Source organism: Pelophylax lessonae (genome assembly GCF_965119305.1).
Source record: "Pelophylax lessonae genome assembly, chromosome: 6".
Classification (NCBI taxonomy): Eukaryota; Metazoa; Chordata; class Amphibia; order Anura; family Ranidae; genus Pelophylax; species Pelophylax lessonae.
The window spans coordinates 1,657,558-1,672,912 of NC_138773.1; the positions used below are offsets into that span (position 1 = coordinate 1,657,558).

Consider the following 15,355-nt stretch of genomic DNA (forward strand, 5'->3'; position numbering starts at 1 on the left):
CAGTACCTCCTACCTCCCTCGTCACCTCTTCATAGGACCTTTTACCTCTCTCCTCCCAGGACCATTTACCTCCATCCTCACCTCCACCCAGGATCTTCTACATCCCTCATCACCTCCTCCTTGAACCTTTTACAACCCTCATCATCTCCTTCTATGATCCACCTCTCTCATTGCCTCCTAAAAGAACCTCCTTCCCCCTTCGTCACTTCCTCCCAGGACCTTTTACTTCCCTCCTCACTTCCTTCCAGAACCTCCTACCCCTTCGTCAACTCCTCCTAGGACCTTTTACCTCCCTCATCACCTCCCCCCAGGACCTTCTACATCTCTCCTCATCTCCTTCTAGGATCCACCTCTCTGATTGTCTCCTCCAAGAACCTCCTCCCCCCTTCATCACCTCCTCCCAGGACCTTTTACCTCCCTCCTCACTTCCTTCCAGAACCTCCTACCCTCTCATTACCTCCTTCTAGGACCTCTTACCTCCCTCCTCCCAGGTAGGAATGATCGAACTTTTCAAAAGATCGGTTCGGCCAGAACATCCAAACTTCCCAAAAGTTCGGCCCGGATTTCAGAACCCCATTGAAATCAATGGGACCCGAACTTCGGTAATCAAAAAACACAATTTTGAAGCCCTAAAACCCAATAAATGCCCCTAAAAAGTGCCTAGGGTTCTGGGTCATACCCCAGGGACTATTAATCACACAAAAAAAAGTTCTTAAAAATTGTCATTTTTGATAGAGAGACAATTATTGAAAAAATGTTTAAAAAAAGAGAGATTTTTGGATTTTGACTTTAGATTTAGTGTCTGGGGGGTCTATAAAGTGTACCTGTGAAGTGTCAGCTCTGTGGCATGTCCAGAACCAGAAAAAAAGATTGTTTGTATTAGAATTAATATAGAACAGGGATATGGCTTCGCTATTTTCACACCTTGCCGGTTTTGTAGCAAGCGTTTTTTTGGGCATTTTTTTGGGGACTTTGGAGGCAGGCAAAACATCTGAACTTCTGTGTAGTGGTATATATACACACATACTTATATGTATATATACACCTAGACATATATAGGTGTGATAGTAGCAGAAATATATGCTTGCGCTAATTCACACTAATATGGCTTCTCTCCTATAACACCTATATATATGTGTATGTGTAAAATACATATATGTGTGTGTGTGTTTATATATATACACCTATACAGAAGTTCAGATGTTTTGCCTGCCTCCAAAGACCCCAAAAAAATGCCCAAAAAAACACCCTCAAGAACACACCTGGGCATTTTTTTTTGGCGCAGGCATTTTTTTGGGGTCTTTGGAGGCAGGCAAAACATCTGAACTTCTGTATAGGGTTATATATATATACACACACACACACTTGTATATATTTATACTCATACACACATATAGGTGTGATAGGAGCGGAGCCATATGCCTGTTAATTATTTAATTAGCACAAGCATAGTGTTCTGCTATTTTCACACCTATATACATGTAGGTGTATATATACAGACATGGGTGTGTGTATATATATACCCCTACACAGAAGTTCAGATGTCATGCCTGACTCCAAACATCTCCTCAAAAAAACCCTATAAATGCCTGCAGCCAAAAAGCAGGGTGACAGGGGAGAAGCCATATCAGTGCTCTGAATGTGACACAAGAGAAACAATCTTTTCTCTATAGCGGTCACCCTGACATGGAAGGGTTTTGTCACCCTGCCATAGCAGTCAGAGTCAGTTAACCCTACACTACACTACGGTCCCCTTACACTTAACACTTTCCCTACAGAAACTAGATTTTTAAATCTAACTATAGTGGAAAATAGCACCCTAACTACACTAGATATCCCTTTCCTCACACTAATAATTGCTAAATGACACTTTGAAGCAGAAGTAACAGAACTGCTTCCACTCTCTTCCACATCCCTGTATAACAATGCTAGGAATTTGGCGGGGGCTATCTTATCTTATATACTGGGGGGCGTATTCACTAATGATTGGACTCTGGACCCCCTAGTCACTCCAATCACATTCCTAGCATTCTCCTGCCCCCTCAATTGGCTTTTACTGATAGTTCTGGTCCAATCACTGGCTTTTAAAGCCCATTTCCTGAACCATTGCATTTTGGTCGGTTCTGGTTGCCGAATTCCGAACTTTTTCAGCAAAAAGTTCTAAATTTGGCCGAACCTCGAACAGCCAATGTTCGGGTCGAACCAATGGTCGACCCGAACTGTTCGATCATCCCTACTCCCAGGTGCTCCTACCTCCTTCGTCACCTCCTCCCAGGACTTTCCCCTCCTAAGTACCTTTGCCTCCCTTATTACCTGCGCCTAGGACCTTCAATTTCCCTTATCGCCTCCTTCCAGGACCTCCTACCTCCCTCATTACCTCCTCCCAGAATCTCCTGCTTCCCTCATTAGGACCCCCTACCTCCCTCATCATTTCCTCCTAGAACCTTCTCCCCCCTCGTCACCTCCTCCCAGGCCCTTCCTACTCACCTTCTCCTCCAGGAGAGTGTGTACACAGAGGTAATGTCAGGAGCACGGTGTGTACACAGAGGTAATGTCAGGTGCACGGTGTGTACACAGAGGTAATGTCAGGTACACGGTGTACACAGAGGTAATGTCAGGTGCACGGTGTGTACACAGAGGTAATGTCAGGTGCACGGTGTGTACACAGAGGTAATGTCAGGTGCACGGTGTGTACACAGAGGTAATGTCAGGTGCACGGTGTGTACACAGAGGTAATGTCAGGTACACGGTGTACACAGAGGTAATGTCAGGTGCACGGTGTGTACACAGAGGTAATGTCAGGTGCACGGTGTGTACACAGGGGTAATGTCAGGTGCACGGTGTGTACACAGGGGTAATGTCAGGTGCACGGTGTGTACACAGAGGTAATGTCAGGTGCAGGGTGTGTACACAGAGGTAATGTCAGGTACACGGTGTGTACACAGAGGTAATGTCAGGTGCACGGTGTGTACACAGAGGTAATGTCAGGTGTACGGTGTGTACACAGAGGTAATGTCAGGTGCACGGTGTGTACACAGGGGTAATGTCAGGTGCAGGGTGTGTACACAGAGGTGATGTCAGGTGCAGGGTGTGTACACAGAGGTAATGTCAGGTGCACGGTGTGTACACAGAGGTAATGTCAGGTGCAGGGTGTGTACACAGAGGTAATGTCAGGTGCACGGTGTGTACACAGAGGTAATGTCAGGTGCACGGTTTGTACACAGAGGTAATGTCAGGTGCACGGTGTGTACACAGAGCTAATGTCAGGTGCACGGTGTGTACACAGAGGTAATGTCAGGTGCACGGTGTGTACACAGAGGTAATGTCAGGTACACGGTGTGTACACAGGGGTAATGTCAGGTGCACGGTTTGTACACAGAGGTAATGTCAGGTGCACGGTGTGTACACAGAGGCAATGTCAGGTGCACGGTGTGTACACAGAGGTAATGTCAGGTGCACGGTGTGTACACAGAGGTAATGTCAGGTGTACGGTGTGTACACAGAGGTAATGTCAGGTGCAGGGTGTGTACACAGAGGTAATGTCAGGTACACAGTGTGTACACAGAGGTAATGTCAGGTGCACGGTGTGTACACAGAGGTAATGTCAGGTGCACGGTGTGTACACAGAGGTAATGTCAGGTGCAGGGTGTGTACACAGGGGTAATGTCAGGTGCACGGTGTGTACACAGAGGTAGTGTCAGGTGCAGGGTGTGTACACAGAGGTAATGTCAGGTACACGGTGTGTACACAGAGGTAATGTCAGGTACACGGTGTGTACACAGAGGTAATGTCAGGTGCACGGTGTGTACACAGAGGTAATGTCAGGTACACGGTGTGTACACAGAGGTAATGTCAGGTGCACAGTGTGTACACAGAGGTAATGTCAGGTGCACGGTGTGTACACAGAGGTAATGTCAGGTACACGGTGTGTACACAGAGGTAATGTCAGGTGCACAGTGTGTACACAGAGGTAATGTCAGGTGCACGGTGTGTACACAGAGGTAATGTCAGGTGCACGGTGTGTACACAGAGGTAATGTCAGGTGCACGGTGTGTACACAGGGGTAATGTCAGGTGCACGGTGTGTACACAGAGGTAATGTCAGGTACACGGTGTGTACACAGAGGTAATGTCAGGTGCACAGTGTGTACACAGAGGTAATGTCAGGTGCACGGTGTGTACACAGAGGTAATGTCAGGTGCACGGTGTGTACACAGAGGTAATGTCAGGTGCACGGTGTGTACACAGAGGTAATGTCAGGAGCACGGTGTGTACACAGAGGTAATGTCAGGTGCAGGGTGTGTACACAGAGGTAATGTCAGGTGCAGGGTGTGTACACAGGGGTAATGTCAGGTGCACGGTGTGTACACAGGGGTAATGTCAGGTGCACGGTGTGTACACAGAGGTAATGTCAGGTGCAGGGTGTGTACACAGGGGTAATGTCAGGTGCACGGTGTGTACACAGGGGTAATGTCAGGTGCACGGTGTGTACACAGAGGTAATGTCAGGTGCACGGTGTGTACACAGAGGTAATGTCAGGTGCAGGGTGTGTACACAGAGGTAGTGTCAGGTGCACGGTGTGTACACAGAGGTAGTGTCAGGTGCACGGTGTGTACACAGAGGTGATGTCAGGTGCACGGTGTGTACACAGACGTAATGTCAGGTGCACGGTGTGTACACAGACGTAATGTCAGGTGCACGGTGTGTACACAGAGGTGATGTCAGGTGCAGGGTGTGTACACAGAGGTGATGTCAGGTGCACGGTGTGTACACAGAGGTAATGTCAGGTGCACGGTGTGTACACAGAGGTAATGTCAGGTGCACGGTGTACACAGAGGTAATGTCAGGAGCAGGGTGTGTACACAGAGGTAGTGTCAGGTGCACGGTGTGTACACAGAGGTAGTGTCAGGTGCACGGTGTGTACACAGAGGTGATGTCAGGTGCACGGTGTGTACACAGACGTAATGTCAGGTGCACGGTGTGTACACAGAGGTAATGTCAGGTGCACGGTGTGTACACAGAGGTAATGTCAGGTGCACGGTGTGTACACAGAGGTAATGTCAGGTGCATGGTGTGTACACAGGGGTAATGTCAGGTGTACGGTGTGTACACAGAGGTAATGTCAGGTGCAGAGTGTGTACACAGAGGTAATGTCAGGTGCATGGTGTGTACACAGGGGTAATGTCAGGTGTACGGTGTGTACACAGAGGTAATGTCAGGTGCACGGTGTGTACACAGAGGTAATGTCAGGTGCATGGTGTGTACACAGAGGTGATGTCAGGTGCACGGTGTGTACACAGAGGTAATGTCAGGTGCAGGGTGTGTACACAGAGGTAATGTCAGGTGCACGGTGTGTACACAGAGGTAATGTCAGGTGCATGGTGTGTACACAGAGGTGATGTCAGGTGCACGGTGTGTACACAGAGGTAATGTCAGGTGCATGGTGTGTACACAGAGGTAATGTCAGGTGCACGGTGTGTACACAGGGGTAATGTCAGGTGCACGGTGTGTACACAGAGGTAATGTCAGGTGTACGGTGTGTACACAGAGGTAATGTCAGGTGCACGGTGTGTACACAGAGGTAATGTCAGGTGCACGGTGTGTACACAGAGGTAATGTCAGGTGCACGGTGTGTACACAGAGGTAGTGTCAGGTGCACGGTGTGTACACAGAGGTAATGTCAGGTGCAGGGTGTGTACACAGAGGTAATGTCAGGTGCACGGTGTGTACACAGAGGTAGTGTCAGGTGCACGGTGTGTACACAGAGGTAATGTCAGGTGCACGGTGTGTACACAGAGGTAGTGTCAGGTGCACGGTGTGTACACAGAGGTGATGTCAGGTGCACGGTGTGTACACAGAGGTAATGTCAGGTGCAGGGTGTGTACACAGAGGTGATGTCAGGTGCACGGTGTGTACACAGAGGTAATGTCAGGTGCACGGTGTACACAGAGGTAATGTCAGGAGCAGGGTGTGTACACAGAGGTAGTGTCAGGTGCACGGTGTGTACACAGAGGTAGTGTCAGGTGCACGGTGTGTACACAGAGGTGATGTCAGGTGCACGGTGTGTACACAGACGTAATGTCAGGTGCACGGTGTGTACACAGAGGTAATGTCAGGTGCACGGTGTGTACACAGAGGTAATGTCAGGTGCACGGTGTGTACACAGAGGTAATGTCAGGTGCATGGTGTGTACACAGGGGTAATGTCAGGTGCACGGTGTGTACACAGAGGTAATGTCAGGTGCACGGTGTGTACACAGAGGTAATGTCAGGTGCACGGTGTGTACACAGACGTAATGTCAGGTGCACGGTGTGTACACAGAGGTAATGTCAGGTGCAGAGTGTGTACACAGAGGTAATGTCAGGTGCATGGTGTGTACACAGGGGTAATGTCAGGTGTACGGTGTGTACACAGAGGTAATGTCAGGTGCACGGTGTGTACACAGAGGTAATGTCAGGTGCATGGTGTGTACACAGAGGTGATGTCAGGTGCACGGTGTGTACACAGAGGTAATGTCAGGTGCAGGGTGTGTACACAGAGGTAATGTCAGGTGCACGGTGTGTACACAGAGGTAATGTCAGGTGCATGGTGTGTACACAGAGGTGATGTCAGGTGCACGGTGTGTACACAGAGGTAATGTCAGGTGCATGGTGTGTACACAGAGGTAATGTCAGGTGCACGGTGTGTACACAGGGGTAATGTCAGGTGCACGGTGTGTACACAGAGGTAATGTCAGGTGTACGGTGTGTACACAGAGGTAATGTCAGGTGCACGGTGTGTACACAGAGGTAATGTCAGGTGCACGGTGTGTACACAGAGGTAATGTCAGGTGCACGGTGTGTACACAGAGGTAGTGTCAGGTGCACGGTGTGTACACAGAGGTAATGTCAGGTGCAGGGTGTGTACACAGAGGTAATGTCAGGTGCACGGTGTGTACACAGAGGTAGTGTCAGGTGCACGGTGTGTACACAGAGGTAATGTCAGGTGCACGGTGTGTACACAGAGGTAGTGTCAGGTGCACGGTGTGTACACAGAGGTGATGTCAGGTGCACGGTGTGTACACAGAGGTAATGTCAGGTGCACGGTGTGTACACAGAGGTGATGTCAGGTGCACGGTGTGTACACAGAGGTAATGTCAGGTGCAGGGTGTGTACACAGAGGTGATGTCAGGTGCAGGGTGTGTACACAGAGGTAATGTCAGGTGCACGGTGTGTACACAGAGGTAGTGTCAGGTGCACGGTGTGTACACAGAGGTAATGTCAGGTACACGGTGTGTACACAGAGGTAATGTCAGGTGCACGGTGTGTACACAGAGGTAATGTCAGGTGCACGGTGTGTACACAGAGGTAATGTCAGGTGCACGGTGTGTACACAGAGGTAATGTCAGGTGCACGGTGTGTACACAGAGGTAGTGTCAGGTGCACGGTGTGTACACAGAGGTAATGTCAGGTGCAGGGTGTGTACACAGAGGTAATGTCAGGTGCACGGTGTGTACACAGAGGTAGTGTCAGGTGCACGGTGTGTACACAGAGGTAGTGTCAGGTGCACGGTGTGTACACAGAGGTAATGTCAGGTGCAGGGTGTGTACACAGAGGTGATGTCAGGTGCAGGGTGTGTACACAGAGGTAATGTCAGGTGCACGGTGTGTACACAGAGGTAATGTCAGGTGCAGGGTGTGTACACAGAGGTGATGTCAGGTGCACGGTGTGTACACAGAGGTAATGTCAGGTGCAGGGTGTGTACACAGAGGTGATGTCAGGTGCAGGGTGTACACAGAGGTGATGTCAGGTGCACGGTGTGTACACAGAGGTAATGTCAGGTGCATGGTGTGTACACAGAGGTGATGTCAGGTGCACGGTGTGTACACAGAGGTAATGTCAGGTGCACGGTGTGTACACAGAGGTAATGTCAGGTGCACGGTGTGTACACAGAGGTGATGTCAGGTGCACGGTGTGTACACAGAGGTAATGTCAGGTGCAGGGTGTGTACACAGAGGTGATGTCAGGTGCACGGTGTGTACACAGAGGTAATGTCAGGTGCAGGGTGTGTACACAGAGGTGATGTCAGGTGCACGGTGTGTACACAGAGGTAATGTCAGGTGCAGGGTGTGTACACAGAGGTAATGTCAGGTGCAGGGTGTGTACACAGAGGTAATGTCAGGTGCAGGGTGTGTACACAGAGGTAATGTCAGGTGCACGGTGTGTACACAGAGGTAATGTCAGGTGCAGGGTGTGTACACAGAGGTGATGTCAGGTGCACGGTGTGTACACAGAGGTAATGTCAGGTGCACGGTGTGTACACAGAGGTAATGTCAGGTGCAGGGTGTGTACACAGAGGTGATGTCAGGTGCACGGTGTGTACACAGAGGTAATGTCAGGTGCACGGTGTGTACACAGAGGTAATGTCAGGTGCACGGTGTGTACACAGAGGTAATGTCAGGTGCACGGTGTGTACACAGAGGTAGTGTCAGGTGCACGGTGTGTACACAGAGGTAATGTCAGGTGCAGGGTGTGTACACAGAGGTAATGTCAGGTGCACGGTGTGTACACAGAGGTAGTGTCAGGTGCACGGTGTGTACACAGAGGTAGTGTCAGGTGCACGGTGTGTACACAGAGGTAATGTCAGGTGCAGGGTGTGTACACAGAGGTGATGTCAGGTGCAGGGTGTGTACACAGAGGTAATGTCAGGTGCACGGTGTGTACACAGAGGTAATGTCAGGTGCAGGGTGTGTACACAGAGGTGATGTCAGGTGCACGGTGTGTACACAGAGGTAATGTCAGGTGCAGGGTGTGTACACAGAGGTGATGTCAGGTGCAGGGTGTACACAGAGGTGATGTCAGGTGCACGGTGTGTACACAGAGGTAATGTCAGGTGCATGGTGTGTACACAGAGGTGATGTCAGGTGCACGGTGTGTACACAGAGGTAATGTCAGGTGCACGGTGTGTACACAGAGGTAATGTCAGGTGCACGGTGTGTACACAGAGGTGATGTCAGGTGCACGGTGTGTACACAGAGGTAATGTCAGGTGCAGGGTGTGTACACAGAGGTGATGTCAGGTGCACGGTGTGTACACAGAGGTAATGTCAGGTGCAGGGTGTGTACACAGAGGTGATGTCAGGTGCACGGTGTGTACACAGAGGTAATGTCAGGTGCAGGGTGTGTACACAGAGGTAATGTCAGGTGCAGGGTGTGTACACAGAGGTAATGTCAGGTGCAGGGTGTGTACACAGAGGTAATGTCAGGTGCACGGTGTGTACACAGAGGTAATGTCAGGTGCAGGGTGTGTACACAGAGGTGATGTCAGGTGCACGGTGTGTACACAGAGGTAATGTCAGGTGCACGGTGTGTACACAGAGGTAATGTCAGGTGCAGGGTGTGTACACAGAGGTAATGTCAGGTGCACGGTGTGTACACAGAGGTAATGTCAGGTGCACGGTGTTGTAACGGAACCGTCGACCCACACCGTGCTTGTGGTCTTCCGTCAGTATGTGGCTTCCTCCAGTCTGGACATAGATGGAGATATTCCAGCTGCCCTACATACAAAAACTAGCCTGAACTTAGCTTGTATGTCTCTGAAAAGCAACTAACACTTTATTGAACACAGGCACAAAAGATCACAACTCAGAGGACAATCCCCCCTCCCCCTCTTTGCATAACAACAACACACTGGGCGGGGAACTACATTCTGTAACATGACACACAGCTGTATATTCAACTTTCCAACAGACAGTCTAGGAAGGGCTGCTGGAGAAATCCCCTCCTCCCCTCTAGAAGCTAATACACATACACATGTACATCCCATAATAGGTTTAAGGCAGACAGAACAACAATAGAACAAAGAAATGCAGGAACTTAACCATAACAAACCCCACCCCCATCTCAACCTATCTAGCAGAGGTCTATGGGACACCATTTCCAATATTATAACAGTCTGAAATTGTTCATCTTTATATATTTCTTTGAGGAATATTGTTCTTAAATATTGCTGTCATAGGTTCAACACAAACCACACATACAGAACCCAGGATAGCCGGGATAACACCAAATGCTGAGTCCGGTGTGGTTGTACAGCGAGTCTGGTTAGTGCAGACCCAACTGGGGTTCTTGGTCACCCTGTGCCCCTAATAGACACAGGGGACTTACATATAAGAGGAGACTAGGGGGCAGAGAGAGGGATTTCCCAACCCCTCTAAGGTAAGCTGAGTTCCACAGGACCTCCAACCAAAGTGACTCCCATCACATCGGTGTGTACACAGAGGTAGTGTCAGGTGCACGGTTTGTACACAGAGGTGATGTCAGGTGCACGGTGTGTACACAGAGGTGATGTCAGGTGTACGGTGTGTACACAGAGGTAATGTCAGGTGCACGGTGTGTACACAGAGGTAGTGTCAGGTGCACGGTGTGTACACAGAGGTAATGTCAGGTGCACGGTGTGTACACAGGGGTAATGTCAGGTGCACGGTGTGTACACAGAGGTGATGTCAGGTGTACGGTGTGTACACAGAGGTAATGTCAGGTGCACGGTGTGTACACAGAGGTAATGTCAGGTGTACGGTGTGTACACAGAGGTAATGTCAGGTGCACGGTGTGTACACAGAGGTAATGTCAGGTGCACGGTTTGTACACAGAGGTAATGTCAGGTGCACGGTGTACACAGAGGTGATGTCAGGTGCACGGTGTGTACACAGAGGTAATGTCAGGTGCACGGTGTGTACACAGAGGTAATGTCAGGTGCAGGGTGTGTACACAGAGGTAATGTCAGGTGTACGGTGTGTACACAGAGGTAATGTCAGGTGCACGGTGTGTACACAGAGGTGATGTCAGGTGCACGGTGTGTACACAGAGGTAATGTCAGGTGTACGGTGTGTACACAGAGGTAGTGTCAGGTGCATGGTGTGTACACAGAGGTGATGTCAGGTGCACGGTGTGTACACAGAGGTAATGTCAGGTGCACGGTGTGTACACAGGGGTAATGTCAGGTGCAGGGTGTGTACACAGAGGTAATGTCAGGTGTACGGTGTGTACACAGAGGTAATGTCAGGTGCACGGTGTGTACACAGAGGTAATGTCAGGTGCACGGTGTGTACACAGAGGTAATGTCAGGTGCACGGTGTGTACACAGAGGTGATGTCAGGTGCACGGTGTGTACACAGAGGTAATGTTAGGTGCACGGTGTGTACACAGAGGTAATGTCAGGTGCACGGTGTGTACACAGGGGTAATGTCAGGTGCACGGTGTGTACACAGAGGTAATGTCAGGTGCACGGTGTGTACACAGAGGTAATGTCAGGTGTACGGTGTGTACACAGAGGTAATGTCAGGTGCACGGTGTGTACACAGAGGTAATGTCAGGTGCACGGTGTGTACACAGAGGTAATGTCAGGTGCACGGTGTGTACACAGAGGTGATGTCAGGTGCACGGTGTGTACACAGAGGTAATGTCAGGTGTACGGTGTGTACACAGAGGTAATGTCAGGTGCACGGTGTGTACACAGAGGTGATGTCAGGTGCACGGTGTGTACACAGAGGTAATGTCAGGTGTACGGTGTGTACACAGAGGTAGTGTCAGGTGCATGGTGTGTACACAGAGGTGATGTCAGGTGCACGGTGTGTACACAGAGGTAATGTCAGGTGCACGGTGTGTACACAGAGGTAATGTCAGGTGTACGGTGTGTACACAGAGGTAATGTCAGGTGCACGGTGTGTACACAGAGGTGATGTCAGGTGCACGGTGTGTACACAGAGGTAATGTCAGGTGTACGGTGTGTACACAGAGGTAGTGTCAGGTGCATGGTGTGTACACAGAGGTGATGTCAGGTGCACGGTGTGTACACAGAGGTAATGTCAGGTGCACGGTGTGTACACAGAGGTAATGTCAGGTGCACGGTGTGTACACAGAGGTAATGTCAGGTGCAGGGTGTGTACACAGGGGTAATGTCAGGTACACGGTGTGTACACAGAGGTGATGTCAGGTGCATGGTGTGTACACAGAGGTAATGTCAGGTGCACGGTGTGTACACAGAGGTAATGTCAGGTGCACGGTGTGTACACAGAGGTAATGTCAGGTGCACGGTGTGTATACAGAGGTAATGTCAGGTGCACGGTGTGTACACAGAGGTAATGTCAGGTGCACGGTGTGTACACAGAGGTAATGTCAGGTGCACGGTGTGTACACAGAGGTAATGTCAGGTGCACGGTGTGTACACAGAGGTAATGTCAGGTGCACGGTGTGTACACAGAGGTAATGTCAGGTGCACGGTGTACACAGAGGTAATGTCAGGTGCACGGTGTGTACACAGGGGTAATGTCAGGTGCACGGTGTGTACACAGAGGTAATGTCAGGTGCACGGTGTGTACACAGAGGTGATGTCAGGTGCACGGTGTGTACACAGAGGTAATGTCAGGTGCACGGTGTACACAGAGGTAATGTCAGGTGCATGGTGTGTACACAGACGTTATGTCAGGTGCACGGTGTGTACACAGAGGTAATGTCAGGTGCACGGTGTGTACACAGAGGTAGTGTCAGGTGTAGGGTGTGTACACAGAGGTAATGTCAGGTGCACGGTGTGTACACAGACGTTATGTCAGGTGCACGGTGTGTACACAGAGGTAATGTCAGGTGCACGGTGTGTACACAGAGGTAGTGTCAGGTGCAGGGTGTGTACACAGGGGTAATGTCAGGTGCACGGTGTGTACACAGACGTTATGTCAGGTGCACGGTGTGTACACAGAGGTAATGTCAGGTGCACGGTGTGTACACAGAGGTAATGTCAGGTGCACGGTGTGTACACAGAGGTAATGTCAGGTGTACGGTGTGTACACAGAGGTAATGTCAGGTGTAGGGTGTGTACACAGAGGTAATGTCAGGTGCACGGTGTGTACACAGAGGTAATGTCAGGTGCACGGTGTACACAGAGGTAATGTCAGGTGCACGGTGTGTACACAGAGGTAATGTCAGGTGCACGGTGTGTACACAGGGGTAATGTCAGGTGCACGGTGTACACAGAGGTAATGTCAGGTGCACGGTGTGTACACAGAGGTAATGTCAGGTGCACGGTGTGTACACAGAGTCAGGTGGGTCGGCGGCTCACCTCTCTCCATTGGTGGATTGGATTTGCCGGACTCGGTAGCCGAAGAATTTGCTTCCATTGCCAGGGAAGATCCTCTCTGGGGAGACGTCCACATTATAGGCCAAGACCACGCCCACTGCTGGGAGAGAGGAGGGATGAGGAGGAGCCTCCCACAGACTGAGCCGGCCACACCTACCTGAGAGTACCTACCTTCTACCAGGAGGGCCAGCAGGGCACAACACCCGGCTACAGGGGGCATTCTTCTATGTGCCTAGGGGGGCAAAACCAGAGAAGTGAGGGAGGAGATGAGAGAGAAGAGGAGAGGAGAGGAGAGAGGAGAGGAGAGAGGAGAGGAGAGGAGGAGAGGAGAGGAGAGAGGAGAGGAGAGAGGAGAGGAGGAGAGAGGAGAGGAGAGAGGAGAGGAGGAGAGAGGAGAGGAGAGAGGAGAGGAGAGAGGAGAGGAGGAGAGAGGAGAGGAGAGAGGAGAGGAGGAGAGAGGAGAGGAGAGAGGAGAGGAGAGGAGGAGAGGAGAGGAGAGAGGAGAGGAGAGAGGAGAGGAGGAGAGAGGAGAGGAGAGAGGAGAGGAGGAGAGAGGAGAGGAGAGAGGAGAGGAGGAGAGAGGAGAGGAGAGGAGAGGAGAGAGGAGAGAGGGGAGAGGAGAGAGGGGAGAGGAGAGGAGAGAGGAGAGAGGAGAGGAGAGGAGGAGAGAGGAGAGGAGAGAGGAGAGGAGAGAGGAGAGGAGGAGAGAGGAGAGGAGAGAGGAGAGGAGGAGAGGAGAGGAGAGGAGAGGAGAGGAGAGGAGAGGAGAGGAGGGGAGGGAAGAGGAGTGGAGGGGAAGGGAGAGGAGGGGAGATGAGAGAGGAGAGAGAGAGTGAAGAAGGGAGTGGAGAGCAGATAAAGGAGATGAAGGAATGAAAAGAAAGGAGCCACTTACTTGCCACTAATAGAGAGGACGGGGAGGAGTGGAGGGAGAGGAGGGGAGTGGAGGGGAGAGGAGGGGAGGGGAGAGGAGAGGAGGAGAGTGGAGAGGGGTGGAGGGGAGAGGAGAGGAGGAGAGTGGAGGGGAGAGGAGTGCAGGAGAGGAGTGGAGGGGAGAGGAGTGGAGGAGAGAGGAGAGGAAAGGAAAGAGAGAGAAGAGGAGAGAGAGAAGAGGAGAGGAGAGAGGAGGGGAGAGGAGAGGAGAGGAGAGGAGAGGAGGGGAAGGGAGAGGAGGGGAGGGGAGAGGAGAGGAGGGGAGAGGAGTGAAGGGGAAGGGAGAGGAGGGGAGAGGAGATGGGAGAGGAGAGGAGATGAGGGGAAGGGAGAGGAGGGGAGAGGAGAGGAGGGGAGGGGAGATGAGAGAGGAGAGGAGAGGAGAGGAGAGGAGAGGAGAGGAGGGGAGGGGAGTGGAGGGGAGAGGAGAGGAGAGGAGGGGAGAGGAGAGGAGAGCAGATAAAGGACTTGAAGGAATAATAAGAAAGGAGCCACTTACTTGCCACTAATAGAGAGGAGAGGAGAGAGGAGGGGAGGTAGAGGAAGAGAGGAAAGAGAGAGAAGAGGAGAGGAAAGAGAGAGAAGAGGAGAGAGAGAAGAGGAGAGGAGAGAGGAGAAGAGTGCAGAAGAGAAGAGGAGAGGAGGAATGAGAGAGGAGAGAGGAGAGGAGAGGAGTGGAGGGGAGTGGAGAGGATGGGAGAGGGGGGGAGGGGAGAGGAGGGGAGGGGAGATGAGAGAGGAGAGGAGGGGAGAGGAGTGGAGTGGAGGGGAGAGGAGAGGAGAGGAGGGGAGAGGAGGGAAGGGGAGATGAGAGAGGAGGGGAGAGGAGTGGAGGGGAGAGGAGAGGAGAGGAGAGGAGGGGAGAGGAGGGGAGGGGAGAGGAGGGGAGGGGAGAGGAAAGGGGGGAGAGGAAAGGGGGGAGAGGAGGGGAGAGGAGAGGGGGAAGAGGAGAGGAGAGCAGATAAAGGAGATGAAGGAATGAAAAGAAAGGAGCCACTTACTTGCCACTAATAGAGAGGAGAGGAGAGGAGAGGAGAGGAGGAGAGAGAAGAGGAGAGGAGAGGAGGGGAGTGGAGAGGAGTGGAGAGTAGGGGAGAGGAGGGGAGTGGAGAGGAGAGGAGTGGAGGGGAAAGGAGAGGAGCGGAGAGGAGAGTAGGGGGAGAGGAGTGGAGGAGAGAGGAGGGGAGAGGAGTGGAGGGGAGGGGAGATGAGAGAGGAGAGAGAGAGTGAAGAAGGGAGTGGAGAGCAGATAAAGGAGATGGAGGAAAAAGAAAGGAGCCACTTACTTGCCACTAATAGAGAGAAGAGGAGAGG

General features: G+C 51.4%; 1 protein-coding gene across 1 annotated transcript in view; it reads right to left on the bottom strand.

The window, feature by feature from the left end:
* ITGAL (integrin subunit alpha L) overlaps positions 1–13,328 on the bottom strand; it is a gene marked incomplete at both ends in the record, with an annotated part of 99,806 nt that extends 86,478 nt beyond the window's left edge. The window contains 2 exons of the mRNA XM_082260526.1: positions 13,091–13,205; positions 13,280–13,328. Of these exons, the coding sequence (XP_082116652.1) occupies positions 13,091–13,205; positions 13,280–13,328 (164 nt within the window). The remainder of the gene's footprint in view (positions 1–13,090; positions 13,206–13,279) is intronic.
* Positions 13,329–15,355: the final 2,027 nt, after the last annotated feature.